This window comes from Anomaloglossus baeobatrachus, chromosome 6, assembly GCF_048569485.1.
Source record: "Anomaloglossus baeobatrachus isolate aAnoBae1 chromosome 6, aAnoBae1.hap1, whole genome shotgun sequence".
Taxonomy (NCBI): Eukaryota; Metazoa; Chordata; class Amphibia; order Anura; family Aromobatidae; genus Anomaloglossus; species Anomaloglossus baeobatrachus.
In genome coordinates, this window is record NC_134358.1 from 165,177,762 (window position 1) to 165,200,637 (window position 22,876).

General features: G+C 47.8%; 1 protein-coding gene across 2 annotated transcripts in view; it reads right to left on the reverse strand.

The window, feature by feature from the left end:
• Positions 1-22,876, reverse strand: part of MIB1 (MIB E3 ubiquitin protein ligase 1) — a 189,467-nt gene that overhangs the window by 101,441 nt on the left and 65,150 nt on the right. For both annotated transcript variants that reach the window (XM_075314461.1, XM_075314462.1), the window contains exons 5-6: positions 9,860-9,926; positions 9,069-9,273 (exon numbers count right to left, since the gene is read on the reverse strand). In XM_075314461.1, the coding sequence (XP_075170576.1) occupies positions 9,069-9,273; positions 9,860-9,926 (272 nt within the window). The remainder of the gene's footprint in view (positions 1-9,068; positions 9,274-9,859; positions 9,927-22,876) is intronic.

Here is a 22,876-nt window from a genome sequence, read left to right on the forward strand (position 1 = left end):
GAAATGGAAGAACACAGGTACAGTTCTTGTTAAGCCCAGAAGTGGCAGGCCAAGAAAAATATCAGAAAGGCAGAGAAGAGGAATGGTGAGAACAGTCAAGGACAATCCACAGACCACCTCCAAAGACCTGCAGAATCATCTTGCTGCAGATGGTGTCAATGTGCATCGGTCAACAATACAGCGCACTTTGCACAAGGAAAAGCTGTATGGGAGAGTGATGCGAAAGAAGCTGTTTCTGCAAGCACGCCACAAACCGAGTCGCCTGAGGTATGCAAAAGCACATTTGGACAAGCCAGTTACATTTTGGTAGAAGGTCCTGTGGACTGATGAAGCAAAGATTGAGTTGTTTGGTCATACAAAAAGGCGTTATGCATGGAGGCAAAAAAACACGTAATTCCAAGAAAAGCACTTGCTACCCACAGTAATATTTGGTGGAGGTTCCATCATGCTTTGGGGCTGTGTGACCAATGCCGCCACCGGGAATCTTGTTAAAGTTGAGGGTCACATGGATTCAACTCAGTATCAGCAGATTCTTGACAATAATGTGCAAGAAGTAGTGACGAAGTTGAAGTTATGCAGGGGATGGATATTTCAGCAAGACAATGATCCAAAACACCGCTCCAAATCTACTCAGGCATTCATGCAGAGGAACAATTACAATGTTCTGGAATGGCCATCACAGTCCCCAGACCTGAATATCATTGAAAATCTGTGGGATGATTCGAAGCGTGCTGTCCATGCTCGGCGACCATCAAACTTAACTGAACTGAAATTGTTTTGTAAACAGGAATGGTCAAATATACCTTCATCCAGGATCCAGGAACTCATTAAAAGCTACAGGAAGCGACTAGAGGCTGTTATTTTTGCAAAAGGAGGATCTACAAAATATTAATGTCACTTTTATGTTGAGGTGCCCATACTTTTGCACCGGTCAAATTTTGTTTAAATGCGAATTGCACATTTTCTGTTAGTACAATAAACCTCATTTCAATCCAGAAATATTTCTCAGTCCATCAGTTATTAGATATATGAAACTGAAATAGCTGTTCCAAAAACCCCAAATTGTTATAAAGAAAAAAGGTTAACATTAATAGGGGTGCCCAAACTTTTCCATATGACTGTAAGTCAGGCCCCTAGTAGACCATTAAGAACCCTTCCAGGGGTTTTATTAATACATTAGATTTAGAATAAATGTAAATAAATAAATGTGTGTGTATATATATATATATATATATATATATATATATATATATATATATATTTTATAGATAGATAAATAGATGCTGTGTTTTTCCAAAAATAAGCCCTCCTCCAAAAATAAGCCCCAGCAGGGATTTTCAGCATTTTCGGAGAAAGGCATAAATAAGCCCTACCCAGAAAATAAGCCCTAGTCGCAGATCAATAATGAATGAAGTGTCCGTGCAGCTAAAAAAGTTACACATACTGCAGGACACTTCATTATAGACAGCGGCACCCTGCAATCACTCACCCGACGCTGAGTGGCAGGACCTGCAGTGATCGCACCCCCACACACATCCGATCTCACACATATCCGATCTCACACACATACTCACCACATCCAGCGACACCGATTTCTTCTGGCTGACAGTATTCTGGGAGGCTGTGCGGTGTAGCGCAAAAATGCTAGCTTACAGGACCTGCGGGCCGGACACGTGACTTCCTCCCATCATTCCCTGCAGCCATAAGTATTCGGTAACGCTGGATGTAATGAGTGTGTGTCAGTGTGTGTGTGCGTGTCAGTGTGCGTGTGTGTCAGCCTGCCAGAAGCAGGGGAGGACGGCGTGCAGCACCCATCGGAGATCACAAGGAGGACCTGGGAGCCACGCAGACATCCGGGTCTGGTAAGTATGAGTCTCCTGGGAAGGGGGGGGGGGGGGTCTGCTTTTGCTTTGGTAAACCCCCAACCATGTTTCTTCAAAACTAAGACCTCCTCCAAAAATAAGCATAAGACAGCGTCTTATTTTTGAAAAAACACGGTAGGTAGATACATTTTTTATTTATCTATTTATTTTTTTAAATTTGCAGCTTGTCAATTCTTTCAACATTTTGTGATGTTTTTCACCCATTCAAATGAATAGGTGAAAAGAAGGGAATTTTGTTTACTTACCGTAAATTCCTTTTCTTCTAGCTCCAATTGGGAGACCCAGACAATTGGGTGTATAGGCTATGCCTCCGGAGGCCGCACAAAGTATTACACTTAAAAGTGTTAAGCCCCTCCCCTTCTGCCTATACACCCCCCGTGCTCCCACGGGCTCCTCAGTTTTGGTGCAAAAGCAAGAAGGAGGAAAAAGAATTATAAACTGGTTTAAAGTAACTTCAATCCGAAGGAATATCGGAGAACTGAAACCATTCAACATGAACAACATGTGTACACAAAAAAACAGGGGCGGGCGCTGGGTCTCCCAATTGGAGCTAGAAGAAAAGGAATTTACGGTAAGTAAACAAAATTCCCTTCTTCTTTGTCGCTCCATTGGGAGACCCAGACAATTGGGACGTCCAAAAGCAGTCCCTGGGTGGGTAAAATAATACCTCGTAAGAGAGCCGTAAAACGGCCTCTTCCTACAGGTGGGCAACCGCCTCCTGAAGGACTCGTCTACCTAGGCTGGCATCCGCCGAAGCATAGGTATGCACCTGATAGTGTTTCGTGAAAGTGTGCAGGCTCGACCAGGTAGCCGCCTGACACACCTGCTGAGCCGTAGCCTGGTGCCTCAAAGCCCAGGACGCGCCCACGGCTCTGGTAGAATGGGCCTTCAGCACTGAGGGAACCGGAAGCCCAGCCGAACGGTAGGCTTCGAGAATTGGCTCCTTGATCCACCGAGCCAAGGTTGATTTGGAAGCCTGTGACCCTTTACGCTGGCCAGCGACAAGGACAAAGAGTGCATCCGAGCGGCGCAGGGGCGCCGTACGAGAAATGTAGAGTCTGAGTGCTCTCACCAGATCTAACAAGTGCAAATCCTTTTCACATTGGTGAACTGGATGAGGACAAAAAGAAGGTAAGGAGATATCCTGATTGAGATGAAAGGGGGATACCACCTTAGGGAGAAATTCCGGAACCGGACGCAGAACCACCTTGTCCTGGTGAAAAACCAGGAAAGGGGCTTTGCATGACAGCGCTGTTAGCTCAGACACTCTCCGAAGTGAAGTGACTGCTACTAGAAAAACCACTTTCTGCGAAAGGCGTGAGAGAGAAATATCTCTCATTGGCTCGAATGGTGGTTTCTGAAGAACCAGCAGCACCCTGTTCAGATCCCAGGGTTCTAACGGCCGCTTGTAAGGAGGAACGATGTGACAAACCCCCTGCAGGAACGTGCGTACCTGTGGAAGTCTGGCTAGGCGCTTCTGGAAAAACACAGAGAGCGCTGAGACTTGTCCCTTAAGGGAGCCGAGCGACAAACCCTTTTCCAGTCCAGATTGAAGGAAGGACAGAAAAGTGGGCAAGGCAAAAGGCCAGGGAGAAAAACCCTGAGCAGAGCACCACGACAGGAAAATTTTCCACGTCCTGTGGTAGATCTTGGCGGACGTTGGTTTCCTAGCCTGTCTCATAGTGGCAATGACGTCTTGAGATAACCCTGAAGACGCTAGGATCCAGGACTCAATGGCCACACAGTCAGGTTGAGGGCCGCAGAATTCAGATGGAAAAACGGCCCTTGAGATAGCAAGTCTGGTCGGTCTGGTAGTGCCCACGGTTGGCCGACCGTGAGATGCCACAGATCCGGGTACCACGACCGCCTCGGCCAGTCTGGAGCGACGAGGATGACGCGGCGGCAGTCGGCCCTGATCTTGCGTAACACTCTGGGCAACAGTGCCAGCGGAGGAAACACATAAGGGAGCTGAAACTGCGACCAATCCTGAACTAAGGCGTCTGCCGCCAGAGCTCTGGGATCTTGAGACCGTGCCATGAACGTCGGTACCTTGTTGTTGTGCCGGGACGCCATGAGGTCAACGTCCGGCACCCCCCAGCGGCAACAGATCTCCTGAAACACGTCCGGGTGAAGGGACCATTCCCCTGCGTCCATGCCCTGGCGACTGAGATAATCTGCTTCCCAGTTTTCCACGCCTGGAATGTGAACTGCAGAGATGGTGGAGGCCGTGGCTTCCACCCACATCAAAATCCGCCGGACTTCCTGGAAGGCTTGCCGACTGCGTGTGCCGCCTTGGTGGTTGATGTATGCCACCGCTGTGGAATTGTCCGACTGAATTCTGATCTGCTTGCCTTCCAGCCACTGCTGGAACGCTTTCAGGGCAAGATACACTGCCCGTATTTCCAGAACATTGATCTGAAGCGAGGACTCTTGCTGGGTCCACGTACCCTGAGCCCTGTGGTGGAGAAAAACCGCTCCCCACCCTGACAGACTCGCGTCCGTCGTGACCACCTCCCAGGATGGGGGTAGGAAGGATTTCCCCTTCGATAATGAAGTGGGAAGAAGCCACCACCGAAGGGAAGCTTTGGTCGCCTGAGAGAGGGAGACGTTCCTGTCGAGGGACGTCGGCTTCCTGTCCTATTTGCGTAGGATGTCCCATTGAAGAGGACGCAGGTGAAACTGCGCGAAAGGAACTGCCTCCATTGCTGCCACCATCTTCCCCAGGAAGTGCATGAGGCGCCTCAAGGGGTGTGACTGGCCTTGAAGGAGAGATTGTACCCCTGTCTGTAGTGACCGCTGCTTGATCAGCGGAAGCTTCACTATCGCTGAGAGGGTATGAAACTCCATGCCAAGGTATGTGAGCGATTGGGCCGGTGTCAGATTTGACTTTGGAAAATTGATGATCCACCCGAAACTCTGGGGAGTCTCCAGGGTAGCGTCGAGGCTATGTTGGCATGCCTCTTGAGAGGGTGCCTTGATCAGGAGATCGTCCAAGTAAGGGATCACCGAGTGACCCTGAGAGTGGAGGACCGCTACTACAGTAGCCATAACCTTGGTGAAAACCCGTGGAGCTGTTGCCAGGCCGAACGGCAGTGCCACGAACTGCAGGTGTTCGTTTTCTATGGCGAAGCGCAAGAAGCGCTGGTGCTCTGGAGCAATCGGTACGTGGAGATAAGCATCTTTGATATCGATCGATGCAAGGAAATCTCCTTGGGACATTGAGGCGATGACGGAGAGGAGGGATTCCATCCGGAACCGCCTGGTCGTTACGTGTTTGTTGAGAAGTTTCAGGTCCAGGACAGGACGGAAAGACCCGTCCTTCTTTGGGACCACAAACAAGTTGGAGTAAAAACCGTGGCCCTGTTGCTGAAGAGGAACAGGGACCACCACTCCTTCTGCCTTCAGAGTGCCCAGCGCCTGCAGAAGAGCCTCGGCTCGCTCGGGAGGCGGGGATGACCTGAAGAATCGAGTCGGGGGACGAGAGGTGAACTCTATCTTGTAACCGTGAGACAGAATGTCTCTCACCCAACGGTCTTTTACCCGTGGCAGCCAGGCGTCGCAAAAGCGGGAGAGCCTGCCACCGACCGAAGATGCGGAGTGAGGAGGCCGAAAGTCATGAGGAAGCCGCTTTGGTAGCGGCACCTCCGGTGGCCTTTTTAGGACGTGACTTAGACCGCCATGCGTCAGAGTTCCTTTGATCTTTCTGAGGCCTTTTGGACGAGGAGAATTGGGACCTGCCCGCGCCCCGAAAGGACCGAAACCTCGACTGCCCCTTCCTCTGTTGGGGTATGTTCGGTTTGGGCTGGGGTAAGGATGTATCCTTTCCCTTGGATTGTTTGATGATTTCATCCAAACGCTCGCCAAACAATCGGTCGCCAGAAATTGGCAAACTGGTTAAGCGCTTTTTGGAAACAGAATCTGCCTTCCATTCCCGTAGCCACAAGGCCCTGCGGAGTACCACCGAATTGGCGGCTGCAACCGCCGTACGGCTCGCAGAGTCCAGGACAGCATTAATAGCGTAAGACGCAAATGCCGACGTCTGAGTGGTTATGGACGCCACCTGTGGCGCGGACGTGCGTGTGGCTGCGTCAATTTGCGCTTGACCTGCTGAGATAGCTTGTAGCGCCCATACGGCTGCGAACGCTGGGGCAAAAGAAGCGCCGATAGCTTCATAGATGGATTTCAACCAGAGTTCCATCTGCCTGTCAGTGGCATCTTTGAGTGAAGCCCCATCTTCCACTGCAAGTATGGATCTAGCTGCCAGTCTGGAGATTGGAGGATCCACTTTGGGACACTGAGCCCAACTTTTGACCACGTCAGGGGGAAAAGGATAACGTGTATCCTTAAGGCGCTTAGAAAAACGCTTATCTGGACAAGCATGGTGATTCTGGACTGCCTCTCTGAAATCAGAGTGGTCCAGAAACATACTCAGTGTACGCTTGGGAAACCTGAAACGGAATTTCTCCTGCTGAGAAGCTGACTCCTCCACCGGAGGAGCTGAGGGAGAAATATCCAACATACGATTGATGGACGCAATAAGGTCGTTCACTATGGCGTCCCCGTCCGGAGTATCAAGATTGAGAGCGGCCTCAGGATCAGAATCCTGATCAGCTGTCTCCGCATCATCAACCAGAGATTCCCCCCTCTGAGACCCTGCACAATATGATGATGTCGAGGGAAAATCTAAGCGAGCTCGCTTAGTCGGTCTGGGGCTGGGGTCTGTGTCAGAACCCTCAGCCTGGGATCCATGAGATACCCCGGGAGGACATTGTTGGTCCAGCTGAGGTGGGCCAGGGAACAAAGATTCAACAGAGTCCCTGTGCTGAGATACCGGCCTGGACTGCAAGGCTTCTAGTATCTTAGCCATAGTCTCAGAGAGTTTTGCAAACTCCGTCCCCGTCACCTGAACAGTGTTAGCAGGTGGCTCCCCCTGGGCCCCTCTTAGCAAAGGCTCCGGCTGAGTAAGTGCCACAGGGGCCGAACAGTGCACACAATGAGGGTCAGTGGAACCTGCCGGTAGCGGGGTCGTACATGCGGCGCAGGCAACATAATAAGCCTGTGTTTTGGCACCCCTGCCTTTCGTGGGCGCCATGCTATTATCTTCCCTGAGTAACACAATAGGGTATATAGCCAGAAATCAACTGTGCACCATACAGTGTAAAACATATATACCATAAACATATAATGTTACACTACTGCACAATGGGGCTAGCACCACAGGTGCTGCTTACCACCCGCCTAAAGCGGTTGTGAGGCCACCAGAGTCCCTGCCTGGGTCTCCCAGACTTTGTCCCCCTCTGCAGCGTCCGAGGAGCTGACAGGAATGGCTGCCGGCGTCCTGAGGAGAGGAGGGAGCCGTGGGCGTGACCCAGAAAGAGCGGGAACTGGTGCCCGCACTGTGCACAGTGAGAGGGGTGGAGTATGCAAAGCATGCTCCAGCCCTCAGTGCTGCTCGTTCTGTGCAGCGTCCCGCCCTTCCCCTGCCTGTCAGGGCTGTGGGCGGGAGGAAAGGAAACTAGGCCGCAAAAAGCCGGGGACTCTAGTAATAAATGCGGCCGCCGTAAAAGCGCGGCCGGTGTGAAAGTCCCCGGCGCACTACAAGTCCCAGCCGCGCCGCAGTGTTTCCATGGCCGCGGCAGCCAGTGCGGCAGTCCCTATACATAAACACACTCAGCAACGCTGAGTGTGTAATGGCACATATTAACCCGGTCAGCGCCGTGGTCCCCGGTGCACTAGCACACCCAGCAAAGCTGGAGTGTTGCTGTGCGCTGTCCCCACAGGGATACAGAGTACCTCCAAGTAGCAGGGCCATGTCCCTGAACGATACCCGGCTCCTATCCAGCAGGCTCCACAGGAGTTGTGGATGAAGCACGGTCTCAGTGCCTGGAGACCGATAGGATCCCACTTCACCCAGAGCCCTGAGGGGGATGGGGAAGGAAAACAGCATGTGGGCTCCAGCCTCCGTACCCGCAATGGATACCTCAACCTTACAACACCACCGACAAGAGTGGGGTGAGAAGGGAGCATGCTGGGGGCTCTATATGGGCCCACTTTTCTTCCATCCGACATGGTCAGCAGCTGCTGCTTACCAATCTGTGGAGCTGTGCGTGCGTGTCTGACCTCCTTCGCACAAAGCAAAAAACTGAGGAGCCCGTGGGAGCACGGGGGGTGTATAGGCAGAAGGGGAGGGGCTTAACACTTTTAAGTGTAATACTTTGTGCGGCCTCCGGAGGCATAGCCTATACACCCAATTGTCTGGGTCTCCCAATGGAGCGACAAAGAAAATTCAATTAAAAATGTACACAAAAACATGTAGAGTAAAGTTTAAAAAAAAGTACACATTTTATGCAGTGATTTTCTTGCTGGTTTTTGCTACAGAGAAATCTGCTACAAATACCCAACATGGGCTTATAGCCTAAAGGGTGCTTTATCGCAGTCACACGGACTTAACTTCCCTGCGATGTCGCTCTGGCCGGCGAACCGCCTTCTTACTAAGGGGGCGGTTCGTGCGGCGTCACAGTGACGTCACATGGCAGCAGTCCAATAGAAGCGGAGGGGCGGAGATGAACGGGCGGAAGATCCCGCCCACCTCCTTCCTTCTTTTTCGGTGGACGCAGGTAGGAGATGTTCGTTGTTCCTGCGGTGTCACACGTAGCGATGTGTGGTGCCGCAGGAACGACGAACAACATTGTACCTGCAGCAGCAGCGATAGTATGGAAAGGAGCGACGTGTCAACGATCAACGATTTTTGACGTTTTTGCGATTATTGATCGTCGCTTCTTGGTGTCACACGCTGCAATGTCGCTAACGGCGCCGGATGTGCGTCACTAACGACGTGACCCCGACAATATATCGTTAGCGATGTCGCAGCGTGTAAATCACCCTTTAGAGTAGTTTTGCAAACTCGGTGAGTTATTAACATTAAAAGTATTGGAAAAGAAGCAAAGAGAGGGCACAGCTAACCTCTGGGATCACCCCTGGCACAGAACATTACATGTAAAAAAAAAACAAGGAAGTGTTCACTGTTTAAGGCACTTTTGATATTTCATGTCTGGTTTGTGTTTTGTGCAAACACCGATAAAAATCTCTTGTTACTTTTTTTTCATATTGTGCCTAGTCGATCCCTCAATTATTTGGCTCGCTTTTCCTTGTTTTTTTTACATTATTAACATTAAGAGTACTTGCCTGTTTCCACTTGGATACTGCACCACAATATCATGATCTTCATCAATGCCGCAGACAGTGCCCGTTGTAGTTAATGTTTCAAACATGCCGTCGGTCCATCCACCGTGGCCATGCTGCAATGACTGGACGATTTCCAACTCCAAATCAATATTGACAAGGTCTCCAATAAGGAGGCCTCCAGGGTTACGATTACCGTTTTGCTCACCTAAACAACACAAAAATAATGACACACTCCTTAGAAGGACAGGCTTGATTTCCTCAAGGGCAATACTTAATAATTCATTAATGACCTCTGAAATTAAAGCTGTACATACAAGATTTGCTATTGCATGCGATTGAAGTGTAAACTGGCCAAGTGTAGCAAGAAAACATGGAATGTTTGATGATAATCCTTTGCAAAGGTTATTATATGATATAGAAATGTAAGGTCAGAAGTAAATCACTGGCGATCCTTATTGGGCTGTGCATGTGAACAGCTTCTAACTATAGCTACAGTCTGTAATGGAGCCGGCAATTACATCCAGTAGTTACAGAGGAGAGCGGCAGGTGCTGGAGGCGGCCGGCTCTGCACATTAGCACATCCTATCGGTTGGAGAAGACAGAACATTTATTAATATCTCCAAACACATATGGATAGGGAAATTAGATGGTGAGCACCAATGGGGACAGTGACAATCACGTCTGGAAAGCGCTATGGAATATGATGGTGCTATAGAAGTAAAATAAATACATTTCCCAAAGGTAAATTTATCAGCAGAACAGATATGACCGCAAACAACCAGAAAACTCACCCAGGACAGGGCAATGGTCTCTGTAAAACGAACCTCCTTTAGCATCTTGCACACACTTCAGGTCAGACTGCAAAAAATATTATATCCAGTAAATAAATGCAAAAACAGATGAAAAAACAACACTGAAATATATCAGAATATAAATGCTCAGCATGATTCTTCTATAATGCAATTCATACAGACAATATCCATTATATGCTATACACAAAAAATAATAATGACGTCCACAGAATTTCACCTCGCTCATTCTGCAGCGGTGTGTGGACGCCAAAACCAATAGTGGCTTCCCAGTAGAGAATAGACACACATCTCCCATTTGTATTTTTATGTCGGTTCCACTCCTGGTTTTGGCTGACAAATAATGGTGCAAAATCCTGACGAGAAAATGGACGTGTGAATGAGGCCTTAGACTGTGACATAGTTCATTTAATGTAGGACTGTCTTTTACTCGGATAAGCCCTTTTCTCAAATGCTGTATTCCCTCAAAAATATAAATAAAATACTCATCTTCCTGAACAATATCGTTCTGCATCATCAGCACTGGGTCTGTCAGCGTTTTCTGTGACTTAACAAATGTTATGCCAAAAACAACAGACCCAACACAGACATCGCTGGAACGGTGCCGGTGAGGGGGGCAAGTATCTGTTACCTTTTGTGTTTTAGGCTAAGTGAGCACTAGAAAGTGACTTTCTTAAGAAAAAAATGAACCCTCTTAAAAAATCCCGCACCCGTGGTAAAAAAAAAAAAAAGCACCAAAACCGCAATGAAATCCGCATGCGGTTTTACCGCAGTTTGCCGCGGATTTTGTGTGAATTTGCTAAGGATTTTCCGCAAGTTGGTCCCTGTGGATTTTTACCATTATCTATGGCAAAAACCGCAGGTACCTGCGGAAAAGTAGTGACATGCTCATTAATTCCGAAGCGGAAAATCCGCGGGTAAATCCATGGGTATAAAAAGTGTGCGCACAGCATTTTTTTAAAACCCATAGGATTTGCTGTGGAATGACTGCAGCAATGTTAGACACATTTTCTGCAACAAATCTGCTGTAAATCCGCAGCGTGCGCACAGGGCCTTAAACAAGAGAACAACAATTTAGAGCGACTGTCCACTACCCTGACTTTGTTACTGGTTTTGCCATGAATGCTTAAGGATTATGCAATCCCCATATAACTTTTCTACCAAGTTTCATGTTGCTTTATACCTTTTTGCTACACTTCTTGTCCCCAGGCACAAGCTCTGTGGTCACAGTCATCACTTCCACCTCAGATTCCTCTGCTACCATCTGACATTTCCCAAATTCCTCGTGTTAGGCAGCAAGCCAGCAGTGAGCACAGACCTGCAACTCCACCTAAACTCTCCCCGAAGCATCAGCACAATCTACTGTATAGGACGCTGTTGCAAGAAATAGAAGTAATGCACAAAGTACCAGCCCTGACAAAGAATATCCTCTATTCCCCTTCACTGACGGATAGATGGGGAGAGAGATATGAATGCAGCAGGGTGCATATATATGTATGTATATACACACACCATACAGAGTATAAGGCTGCGGCCACACAAGCATTAATGTGAGTCAATCGTATGACACTCGGCTCCCGCTCTGCTGGAGTGTAAGCCGAGTGTCACGCAATCCTGCGATTACAGCACAGCCGTGGAGGACAAGGCCGACGCTGCAGAGGAGAGGGAGGGAGTAATCTCCCTATATCCACCATTGTCAGCTCATGCGATTCTCACACTGCACTCGCATTACACCGGTGTAATGCGAGTGCAATGCAATGTTTTTCTCGCATACATAGACTTATGGGTGCAAAAGAAAAATAGGATTCCACCTGCAGCATGCTGTGATTGTTTTCTCGGTCCAATTAAAGCAGAGAAAAAAAAATTCGCTCATGGGAGCTGCGCCATAGAGTAACATGGGTGCGGGTGGATTGCGATATTTTATTTCAGTGTATCCTTAGCCTAAAGCAGGATCTGTACACAGACAAATGTTATACACATACATACATACATACATACATACATACATACATACATACCGTATTTTCGCATTATAAAATGCACTTTTTTTTCCCCCAAATTTTGGGGGAAAGTAGGGGGTGCGTCTTATAATCCGAATATACAGATTATATACTGCAGAGCCCAGGGGAGGTGGGGGCAGCTCTGGAGCTGTGCTGAGGGCTGAGGCAGGCTGATGGAGGCTGCAGGAGGCAGCGTTAGATCTCCTGCTCCCGCTCATATAATATGCACTGCCACTGTCCATCACCGTGGTGCTGAAACCGCACAGGGGTGATGCGCTGGGGGAGTGGCGCATATTATATGTGCCATCCTAAAATAAAAAAAGCTTTACTTACCTCCTCCAGCGATGATCTCCCTGGTCTCCCTGCTGCCGCTGTGATTAGGCATGCAGAAATGATGTAATTCTGCTGAGCCGATCACATGACCGGCACCGAGATACAGGAAGTGGAGGAGTTTTTTATTTTACTATGGGCAGCAGCATGGGGGGCCATACCAAACACAGGGGGACATGTGTCATCCATAGGGGGCCATGGGCAGCACAGGGGGACGTGCGCCATCCATAGGAAACGTGTGCCATCTATAGGAGACCTATGCCAGATATAGGGGACGTGTGCCAGCTATAGGGGACGTGTGCCATAAATAGGACATGTGTGCCATCAATAGGAGACATGTGCCATCAATGGGGGACATGTGGCATCACTGGGGGACGTGTGCCAGCACAAGGGGGCTATATTCAATATAAGGGGGCCAATATCCAGATTGTTAGATGGACACTGGCATTATAAGACGGACCCCATTTAACATTAAAAAAAAATAAATTCTCTTTTCCTTCAACAAATTTGGGGGTGCGTCTTATAATCGGGTGCGTCTTATAAAGCGAAAAATACCGTACATACATATATGCCCTGCTGTGTACATAAATACACTGGAGATATGTACACACACACACACACACACACACACACACACACACATCATTGACCAGAACCAGGAACTCTGGTACAATCTGACGTGAACTCACTGGAAGGACATTCTCAGCCAGAGATCATGTGGCCAAAAGACCAACTCAGGTTACAGGATTTGGGAGAGCAAAGTATTTAGTGAAATGCTTATCTATGGCAGTTGGTTCAAATGAAAGAAACATGTAACTTCACCAGTGTTTTTATTTATTTTTTTTTTTTTTGCTGTACTGAAAAGTTTAAGCCTCCATGTTATTTAATACAAAAGCTGTATACACTGACTTTACTGTACATTGGTTTTCATTGAAAACGAGTATGAGCATATGTTAAAGTAGCTTCTGATTGAATATTTGTAAGTAACACAACTGCTAATGCGTCTGGCAGGAAAATGAGAGACATAAATCAACTGTAGGAAAAAAAAGTAGTGTGAACACAGCCCATCTGTGACTGACCTCAATAACTCAACTAGAGCAATCTTCAGTTCCTCTAACAAAAGCTTTCTCCTGTCTCCTCCACAGAACAAGGCTGGATTGTGGCTGCACTGTAACCACAGTCAGACAATCCAGCACATGAGCGACGCAGAGTCCTGTCTGAACGCTGCGTGCCAGATCCCGGGAGTGAACTGCACGCGAATCTCACTGCAGTCCGTCTGTGGTGCCCGTCTTCTACCATCATCTAAAACACATGACCGCACATCTTACTGCGCACATCACACTGTTCATTTAATGTAAAGACGGATCACACCGTATTTATATAAAAAAAACAGACATCAATGTGCCTTCTTTGAAGTAATACCTTCCAGATTTAAAGGGATCCTATTAGGTCCATAATGCTGCCCTGAAGCAAAATGCCAAGAAGTATAAGGCTATGTTCACACACTGCGTTTTTTACCTGCGTTTTTGGTCCGTTTTTGCTGCAGAAATTTCTTGAGAAATTCTTGTAACCTTTCTGCAGACATTCCCCAGCAAAACCTATGGCAAAAAAAATTAGCTGTGCACACACTGCGTTTTTTTCTTAAGAAAATTCTTTCAGTAGATTTTCTTAAGAAAAAGAATGAGCATGTCACTTCTTTTCTGCAGCTAACTGCGTTATTTGCCATAGATAATTGGCACAATAACGCAGGGAGCAACCAGCGGTAAAAACACGGCAAAACGCACCGAAAACGCGGCAAAAACGCACCGAAAACGCGGCAAAAACACAGGTGCGTTTTTGGTGCGTTTTTTAACGCAGGTGCACGAACCCTTCACTCTTAAGAAGTTTCTTAAGAAATTTCTTAAGAAAAATCATTTTTCTAGTGTGAACATAGCCTAAGAATGGATATTATTTCCAGAAACTGCATTTTCAGAAATCAGAGCGAGGCAAGAGGGCCGAAAATGTAACCTTTGAAAATCACCCAATGCAACTAAAGACAATACACAGTACACCAAATGGTGCTGTGCCTCAATATCTCAATGCAGACTATTAATCGCGTCACCAAAGCCAAGATTATAGTGCAACACTGCTGACCATCACTACCGGATCAATCCGCATTAATCACAATCATCAGACAAAAAATAGTTCACAGGAACAACCTGCAATAAACTGGATAACTCCGACCTGTAGTAGATAAAAGGTCACTTCATGTCTATAATGGTCACATACTGGGGTGGATCACCATAGAGAAGTAGACATTTGTACAATCCAGTGAACGGCTCCTCTCTCCTCCCCGGGAGTTGGGTTAGTAATCACTGGAGGGTTTGACTTCTACTACCGTGCTTTTCCAAAAATAAGACCTCCCCCAAAAATAAGCCCTAGCAGGGATTTCAGCATTTTCGGAGCAAGGCTTAAATATAAGTCCTCCCCCGAAAATAAGCCCTAGTCGCGGATCTATAATGAAGTGTCCGTGCAGCTAAAAAGGTTACAGATACTGCAGGACACTTCATTATACACAGCGGCACCCTGCAATTACACTCACCCGACACTGAGCGGCAGGACCTGTAGCTATCGCACACATCAGCTCACACACACACACAATCAGATCACACACACACACAATCAGATCACACACACACACACACACACACACACACACACACACATCGGATCGCACACGCAAACATCGGATCGCACACGCAAACATCGGATCGCACACGCAAACATCGGATCGCACACGCAAACATCGGATCGCACACGCAAACATCGGATCGCACACGCAAACATCGGATCGCACACGCAAACATCGGATCGCACACGCAAACATCGGATCGCACACGCAAACATCGGATCGCACACGCAAACATCGGATCGCACACGCAAACATCGGATCGCACACGCAAACATCGGATCGCACACACACACATCGGATCGCACACACACTCACCTCATCCAGCGACACTGATCTCTTCTCGCCGGCAGAATCCTGAGAGGCAGTGCGGTGCAGCGCGACGAACAGGACCTGTGGCGGGACACGTGACTTGCTTCATTCCCCGCGGCCGTAAGCGCTGGATGTAATGTGATGTGTGCGCGGCGATCGGCTGTGTGTGTGTGTGTGTGTGTGTGTGTGTGTGTGAGTCTGCGATCGGCTGTGTGAGTCTGCGATCGGCTGTGTGAGTCTGCGATCGGCTGTGTGAGTCTGCGATCGGCTGTGTGAGTCTGCGATCGGCTGTGTGAGTCTGCGATCGGCTGTGTGAGTCTGCGATCGGCTGTGTGAGTCTGCGATCGGCTGTGTGAGTCTGCGATCGGCTGTGTGAGTCTGCGATCGGCTGTGTGAGTCTGCGATCGGCTGTGTGAGTCTGCGATCGGCTGTGTGAGTCTGCGATCGGCTGTGTGAGTCTGCGATCGGCTGTGTGAGTCTGCGATCGGCTGTGTGAGTCTGCGATCGGCTGTGTGAGTCTGCGATCGGCTGTGTGAGTCTGCGATCGGCTGTGTGAGTCTGCGATCGGCTGTGTGAGTCTGCGATCGGCTGTGTGAGTCTGCGATCGGCTGTGTGAGTCTGCGATCGGCTGTGTGAGTCTGCGATCGGCTGTGTGTGTCTGCGATCGGCTGTGTGTGTCTGCGATCGGCTGTGTGTGTCTGCGATCGGCTGTGTGTGTCTGCGATCGGCTGTGTGTGTCTGCGATCGGCTGTGTGTGTCTGCGATCGGCTGTGTGTGTCTGCGATCGGCTGTGTGTGTCTGCGATCGGCTGTGTGTGTCTGCGATCGGCTGTGTGTGTCTGCGATCGGCTGTGTGTGTCTGCGATCGGCTGTGTGTGTCTGCGATCGGCTGTGTGTGTCTGCGATCGGCTGTGTGTGTCTGCGATCGGCTGTGTGTGTCTGCGATCGGCTGTGTGTGTGTGTGTGTGTGTGGTGTGTGATCGGCGGTGTGTGTGCCTGCGATCTGCTGTGTGTGTGTGTGATCTGCTGTGTGTGTCAGTATGTCACCTAGCAGCAGGGTAGGACGGCGTGCAGCACCGACCGGAGATCACAGGGAGGACCTGGGAGCCACGCAGAAGTCATGGTCTGATGAGTATGAGTCTCCTGGGAAGTGGGGGGGGTCTGCTTTTTTGGGGGGGTAAACTTACCCCCAACCGTGTTTCTCCAAGAATAAGACCTCCTCCAAAAATAAGCCCTAGTGCTTTTTTGGGGGGCAAAAAAAAATATAACACAGTGTCTTATTTTTGGAAAAACACGGTAAGAACCCCATACCCATTAGACTAATGTTGGCTGAACCTGCCGATATGGACGGGTTTGGCCGGTGGTCTAATGTGTATGGGGGCCCTGGCCGACTATGGTTGAGAGAGATGTCGATCGGGCATATCTGATTTCGGACTGAGAAAACACTCCTGTGTATGGGAATGTCAGCCATCCTTTGTGCACGGCCAGCCTTACATTATCCTTGTGAAAGCAGTCACCTTGCCAAAGGTTAGAAAGGCTCTAAAGATTTTAAAGGGAATCTGTCAACAGGTTCTTGCTCCCCTGATCTGAGAGCAGCATAATGTAGAGACAGAGACCCTGATTCCAACGATGTGTCCCTTACTGAGCTGTTTGCTGTCATTTTGATGCTGCAGATCTAGCAGTTATAAAGAGGTCATAAATATGCTGGACCACCTGGCTACACAAAGCAGCCCAGTAAGTGACACACCGTTAGAATCAGGATCTCTGCCCCTTCATTATGCTGCTCTCAAATTAGGTGTTAAAAACCTGGTAACAGATACCCTTTAAAAAATGTCTGTCTGTTGTCCTTAATAACTACATATTTTTAAGCCCTAATCACTAGTGTAATTTACTATTACCTTTTTATTTTAAAAATCCCTATTGTTCTCCATATACAGCTAATCCCTAATATTTTTTTTTAGCTTTACGTCATGTGACTTTCTGTATGAGAGGACTCTCACACATGACGTCACAGGAGGATGGCCCTGTAGTCACTATCCCTCAGGTTTTATCCCCCCATTGAAATAGAACATCTCAGGGGGCACCGTTGCGATCACTTACCCCAGGTTCTTTCACCAGTGGCCACTGATTATGTCCCAAATCACTTGTGGTGATGGAGGCATGGAGAAGTGACCACAGCGTCTGTCACTGCCACTGCCCTTCTGTCCTCGCTTCCCATGTTCTTCAGTCCCCGCTGGCACGAATCTTCTGTCCACGCAACCCAACAACTTTATTCCTCACTGCAACACTATTCCTCACTGCCACACAACTTCTGTCACCGCCGATACTGTTCCTGACGACCTTTCTCTGAAACAAATCTCAATCAGGGAGCGGAGATAGAAGCAGAGTAAGTGACAAGCACCAACCCCTGAGGATTTTTTGCTTCACGATGGCAATAGAAGCTGTGGGGCGGCACTGCTGAGACTCAATTTGCTTCCATCACCTCCCCCTTATGATGTCTCTTTTCAGTGAACAGGATGGCAGGATCAGAAGTGTGCCAATGGGGACAGAAGCTATACGGCAGTGGAGCCTGAAAATGCGGGCACCGAGGACAGAAGTGTCGCAATGGGCAAAGAAGCTGCAGTCACTTCTCCCTGCCTCCATCATCATTGCCATGATTGATTTGGAACGTCATCAGGGAAAAGTGGTGAATGATACTATGGGAAGTGATGACACCCCTGATGACGTCTTGTTTCAGGTGGTGATAGAAACTGCGGGAAGTAACTGCAGGGTCATCCTCCTGTGATGTCCTTTGAGACTTACAGGCAGTGAGGGGTGCTTCACACACAGCGAGCTCACTGCCGAGATCGCTGCTGAGTCACGCTTTTTGTGACGCAGCAGTGACCTCATTAGCGATCTCGCTGTGTGTGACAATGAGCAGCGATCTGGCCCCTGTTGCGAGATCGCTGCTCGTTACACACAGCCCTGGTTCGTTTTCTTCAAAGGCGCTCTCCCACTGTGACACACAGATCGCTGTGTGTGACAGCGAGAGAGCGACAAATGAAGCGAGCAGGGAGCAGGAGCCGGCGTCTGACAGCTGAGGTAAGCTGTAACCAAGATAAACATCGGGTAACCAAGGTGGTTACCCGATATTTACCTTAGTTACCAGCCTCTGCAGCTCTCACGCTGCCTGTGCTGCCGGCTCCGGCTCTCTGCACATGTAGCTGCTGTACACATCGGGTTAATTAACCCGATGTGTACAGCAGCTAGGAGAGCAAGGAGCCAGCGCTAAGCAGTGTGCGCGGCTCCCTGCTCTCTGCACATGTAGCTGCATTACACATCGGGTTAATTAACCCGATGTGTACTGTAGCTAGGAGAGCAAGGAGCCAGCGCTCAGTGTGCGCGGCTCCCTGCTCCCTGCACACACAGCTAAGCGGTGTGCGCTGGTAACTAATGTAAACATCGGGTAACCATACACGATGTTTACCTTAGTTACCAGTCTCCGCAGCTTCCAGACGGCGGCTCCGTGCAAGCGCAGCGTCGCTTGCACGTCGCTGCTGGCTGGGGGCTGTTCACTGGTCGCTGGTGAGATCTGCCTGTTTGACAGCTCACCAGCGACCATGTAGCGATGCAGCAGCGATCCTGACCAGGTCAGATCGCTGGTCGGATCGCTGCTGCATTGCTAAGTGTGAAGGTACCCTAACGTAAGAAAACAGTTATAGGGATTAACTGTATACAGATTACAAAAGTGGTCAGGGCTTGAAAACAGATAGTGGGAAAAATAGGTACTTGATACACTGACAATTTTGCAGCTTTTCTCATGTACAAAAAATGGTTTGCTCAAAAAAATCAATTTGCATTTATTGCATGAATTAAGAATTTGATCACCTACCAAAAAGCAACAATTCAGGCTCCCACAGTCGTGTTATTTTTTCTTTATCTAGCCCTCTTACGCTGCACTCAATACCTGTATTGATCATACCTGTTTGAACTCGTTACCTGTATAAAAGACACCTTGTCCACACACTCAATCACACTCCAATCCCTCCACCGTGGCCAAAGACCTGTCTAAGGACACCAGGGACAAAATTGTAGACCTGCACAAGGCTGGGATGGGCTACAGGACAATAGGCAAGCAGCTTGGCAAGACGGCAACAACTGTTGGTGCAATTATTAGTAATTGAAGAAACACAAGATGAATGTCAATCTTACTCTGGCTGGGGCGCCATGCAAAATCTCACCTCATGGGGGTAGCATATTTTCTGAGAAAGGTAAGGAATCGGCTCAGAACTACATGGTAGGACCTGAAGAGAGCTGGGACCACAGTCTCAAAAGTTACCATTACTAACACACTACGATGTCATGAATTAAAATCCTGCAGGACAAACAAGGTCACCCTGTTCACGCCAGTGCATATCCAGGCCCATTTGACGATCCCCAATGACCATCTGGATGATCCAGAAAAGGAATGGGAGTAGGTCAGGTGGTCAGCTGAAACCAAAATAGAACTTTTTGGTATCAACTCCACTCGCCATGATTGGAGAAAAAAGGAGGATGAGTACAACCACAAGAACACAGTCCCAACCATGAAACATGGGGCTGGAAACATCATACTTTGGGAGGTGCTTTTCTGTAAAGGGGAGAGACGAATACACCGTATTGAAAGGAGTATGGGTGGGGTCATGCATTGCAAGATTTTGGCCAACAACCTCCTTCCTTCAGTAAGTGCATTGAAGATGGTTCATGGCTGAGTCTTCCAGCGTGACAGTGACCCGAAACACACAGCCAGGGCAACTAAGGAGTGGCTCCATAAGAAGCATTTTAAGCTCCTGGAGTTGCATAGCCAATCTCCAGACCTGAACCCAATAGAAAATCTTTGGAGGGAGCTGAAACTCAATGTGGCCCAGCGACAGCCCCGAAACCTGAAAGATCTGGAAAAGATCTGTATGGAGGAGTGGGCCAAAATACAAATTAAATTCAAATTAATTATTTAAAAATCATACAATGTGATTTTCTGGATTTTTCGGGGTAACTCTGTCTGACACAGCTGAAGTGTACCTATGATAAAAATTACAGACGTCTCCATTCTTTGTAGGTAAGACAACTTGCTAAATCGGCAGTGTGTCAAATATTTATTTTCTCCACAGTATTTATAAAAAGATTTTATATGTTTCGGAGAGCCCTTTTAATGGAAGAAGCAAAACGCAAATATGAATGGCCACTAATTCTGCTTTTACAATCCTCAACTGAATCACCTATTCTGGATATATTAGTAGTGATGGGTTGACTCGCCAATAACTGGGACCAGTGGGTCTAACCGGGTTAAAAAAGAAATTCCAGTTCCTGCCCGGGATTGGTCCCAGTTATCTGGCCAAACGCCTAAAAGTCTAAGGGGACCAGAAAACGTTGATTAAAAATGTTGGTAGAAGGGATAGGGTGATAGGAGCAAGCACTTCATACTTACCATGGCCACGACGCGGCTGTAACTGCTCCTGTGGCCTCTCATTTTCTTCCTGGGCTGCTCATTATTGCTCAATTATATGCACTGCTTCCCCCACCCACTGGCTGTCCTGGCATCTGTGATTGATTGCGTCTGACTGCAACCAATCACAGGCGCTGTCTGAGGGTCACTATCGTGGTGTAAAAAATATAAATAAAACATTTGGCTAGTTGCAGTTATAGGAGGTGGACTGTGAGAACCTCCAGCTGTGACCGCAAATCACCTGAATAACGTCACCGCTGATCACCTGAATGTCACAGCGGGCAGTTATGTTCCATTGCCGCTCGGTGTGAATTCAGATGTAGCAGAGCTGAAATAGTCGTGGGACCTTGTGTGAATTACGTCGGACCTGCAGTGTTTTTTTTGGGGTTAATAAAGTGGTGGAAGACAGTGCCTTTTTGTCTTTTATTTCAAATAAAAAATTTTTGGGGTGTTTGTCTTTTTACTTATAGATTTGTAATGCGGGGGGCATCTCACAGACGTCTCCCATTACTAAACAAGGGCTTAGTGGCAGCTGTGAGCTGTGATTAACTCCTTATTACCAGGGCAATCGGGAAGAGCCGGGTAAAGACCCGGGACAGTCGCATCTTATGAATGCAGCTGTTCCGGGCGGCTGCAGGCTGCTATTTTTAGGTTGGGGATGGCGGAATAATCAAGGGTCTCCCCAGCCTGAGAATACTAGTCCCCAGCGGTCAGATTTCATCATGGCTGGGTATCAAAACTGAGGAGGACCACACGCAGTTTTTTTAAATTATTTATATAATTAAAAAAAAAAAGATAAAACAGCCGCATGCGCATTCTGCTATTTTGATACACAGCCAAGATAAATGCACAGCTGCACCCTGTAGCCATAGGCTTTAGCTGTGCTGTTATAATATGGGGGGACCCTACACCACACGTTTTATTTATCTATTTTTTTTTTACCATGATAGTGACCCGCAGATAGGGTCTATGAGTGGAAGCAGTCAGACGCAGTCACATTGGTTGCTGGGGGCGCATGTGACAGCAACCAATGACAGACGCCAGGACGGCTTGCTGATAGCCAGGACAGTAGTACATATGTATAAGCAATAATGAGCGGCCCCAGAAGTGAATGAATGGCCGCGGGAGCAGTTACAGCTGAGATGGAGACTCGGTAAGTATGAAGCGCTTGCTTCACTTTTATTCATTTATTTCCCGAGTGCCTGATCTGGATCATTAGCCAGAATTCCCTGACCCAGCATTCGGGTACATTTTACACTCCGGGTCCGCCCATCACTAGACATAAGTCTTCATCTGCTGGCTAAAGTGTAAATTTAGTTTTAAAAATGTAATTTCATGTGTCGCCAATGCTAAAGTTCAATACACCATTGTTGACTAGCTTTGAAAATCTGCATCTCCTAGCAGAAAAACTAAATTTTGCAGTGCGTTTTTTGCAGCGTTTTAAGTATCTTTTTTCCTTACATTTGGGTTGGAAAAAAGCTAGCAAAAACGCTGAAAGAATTGATATGCTGCAGTTTATTTTTTGCACCAAATTGAAAGCAAAAAAAACCAAAATGTGCACAACACTTCAGAATTCTCACTAACCCCTTCAGCCCCCGGGCGCTTTCCGTTATTCCGGGGTTTTTTTTGCTCCCCTTCTTCCGAGAGCCGTAACTTTTTTATTTTTCCGTCAATCTTGCCATATGAGGGCTTGTTTTTTGTGGGACGTTGTACTTTTAAATGAAATCATAAGTTTTACCATATAGTGTACTGGAAAACAGCAAAAAAATTCCAAGTGTGGAAAAACTGCAAAAAAAGTGTGATCGCACAATAGTTTTTGGGATATTTTATTCACCATGTTCACTATATGGTAAAACTGATGTTGTTGTTGTGATGCCTGAGGTCGGTGCGAGTTTGTAGACACCCAACATGTATAGGTTTACTTGTATTTAAGGGGTTAAAAAAAATTCACAAGCTTGTCCAATAAAAGTGGAGTACGTTTTGCGCCATTTTCAGAAACCCGTAGCGTTCTCATTTTTCGGGATCTATGGCTCACTGACTGCTTATTTTTTGCATCTCGAGCTGACGTTTTTAACTGTACCATTTTTGCGCAGATGCTACGTTTTGATCGTCTGTTATTGCATTTTGCGTAAATCTTGCGGCAACCAAAAAACGTAATTTTGGCGTTTGCAATTTTTTGCCGCTACGCCGGTTACCAATCAGATGAATTGATTTTATGTTTTGATAGAT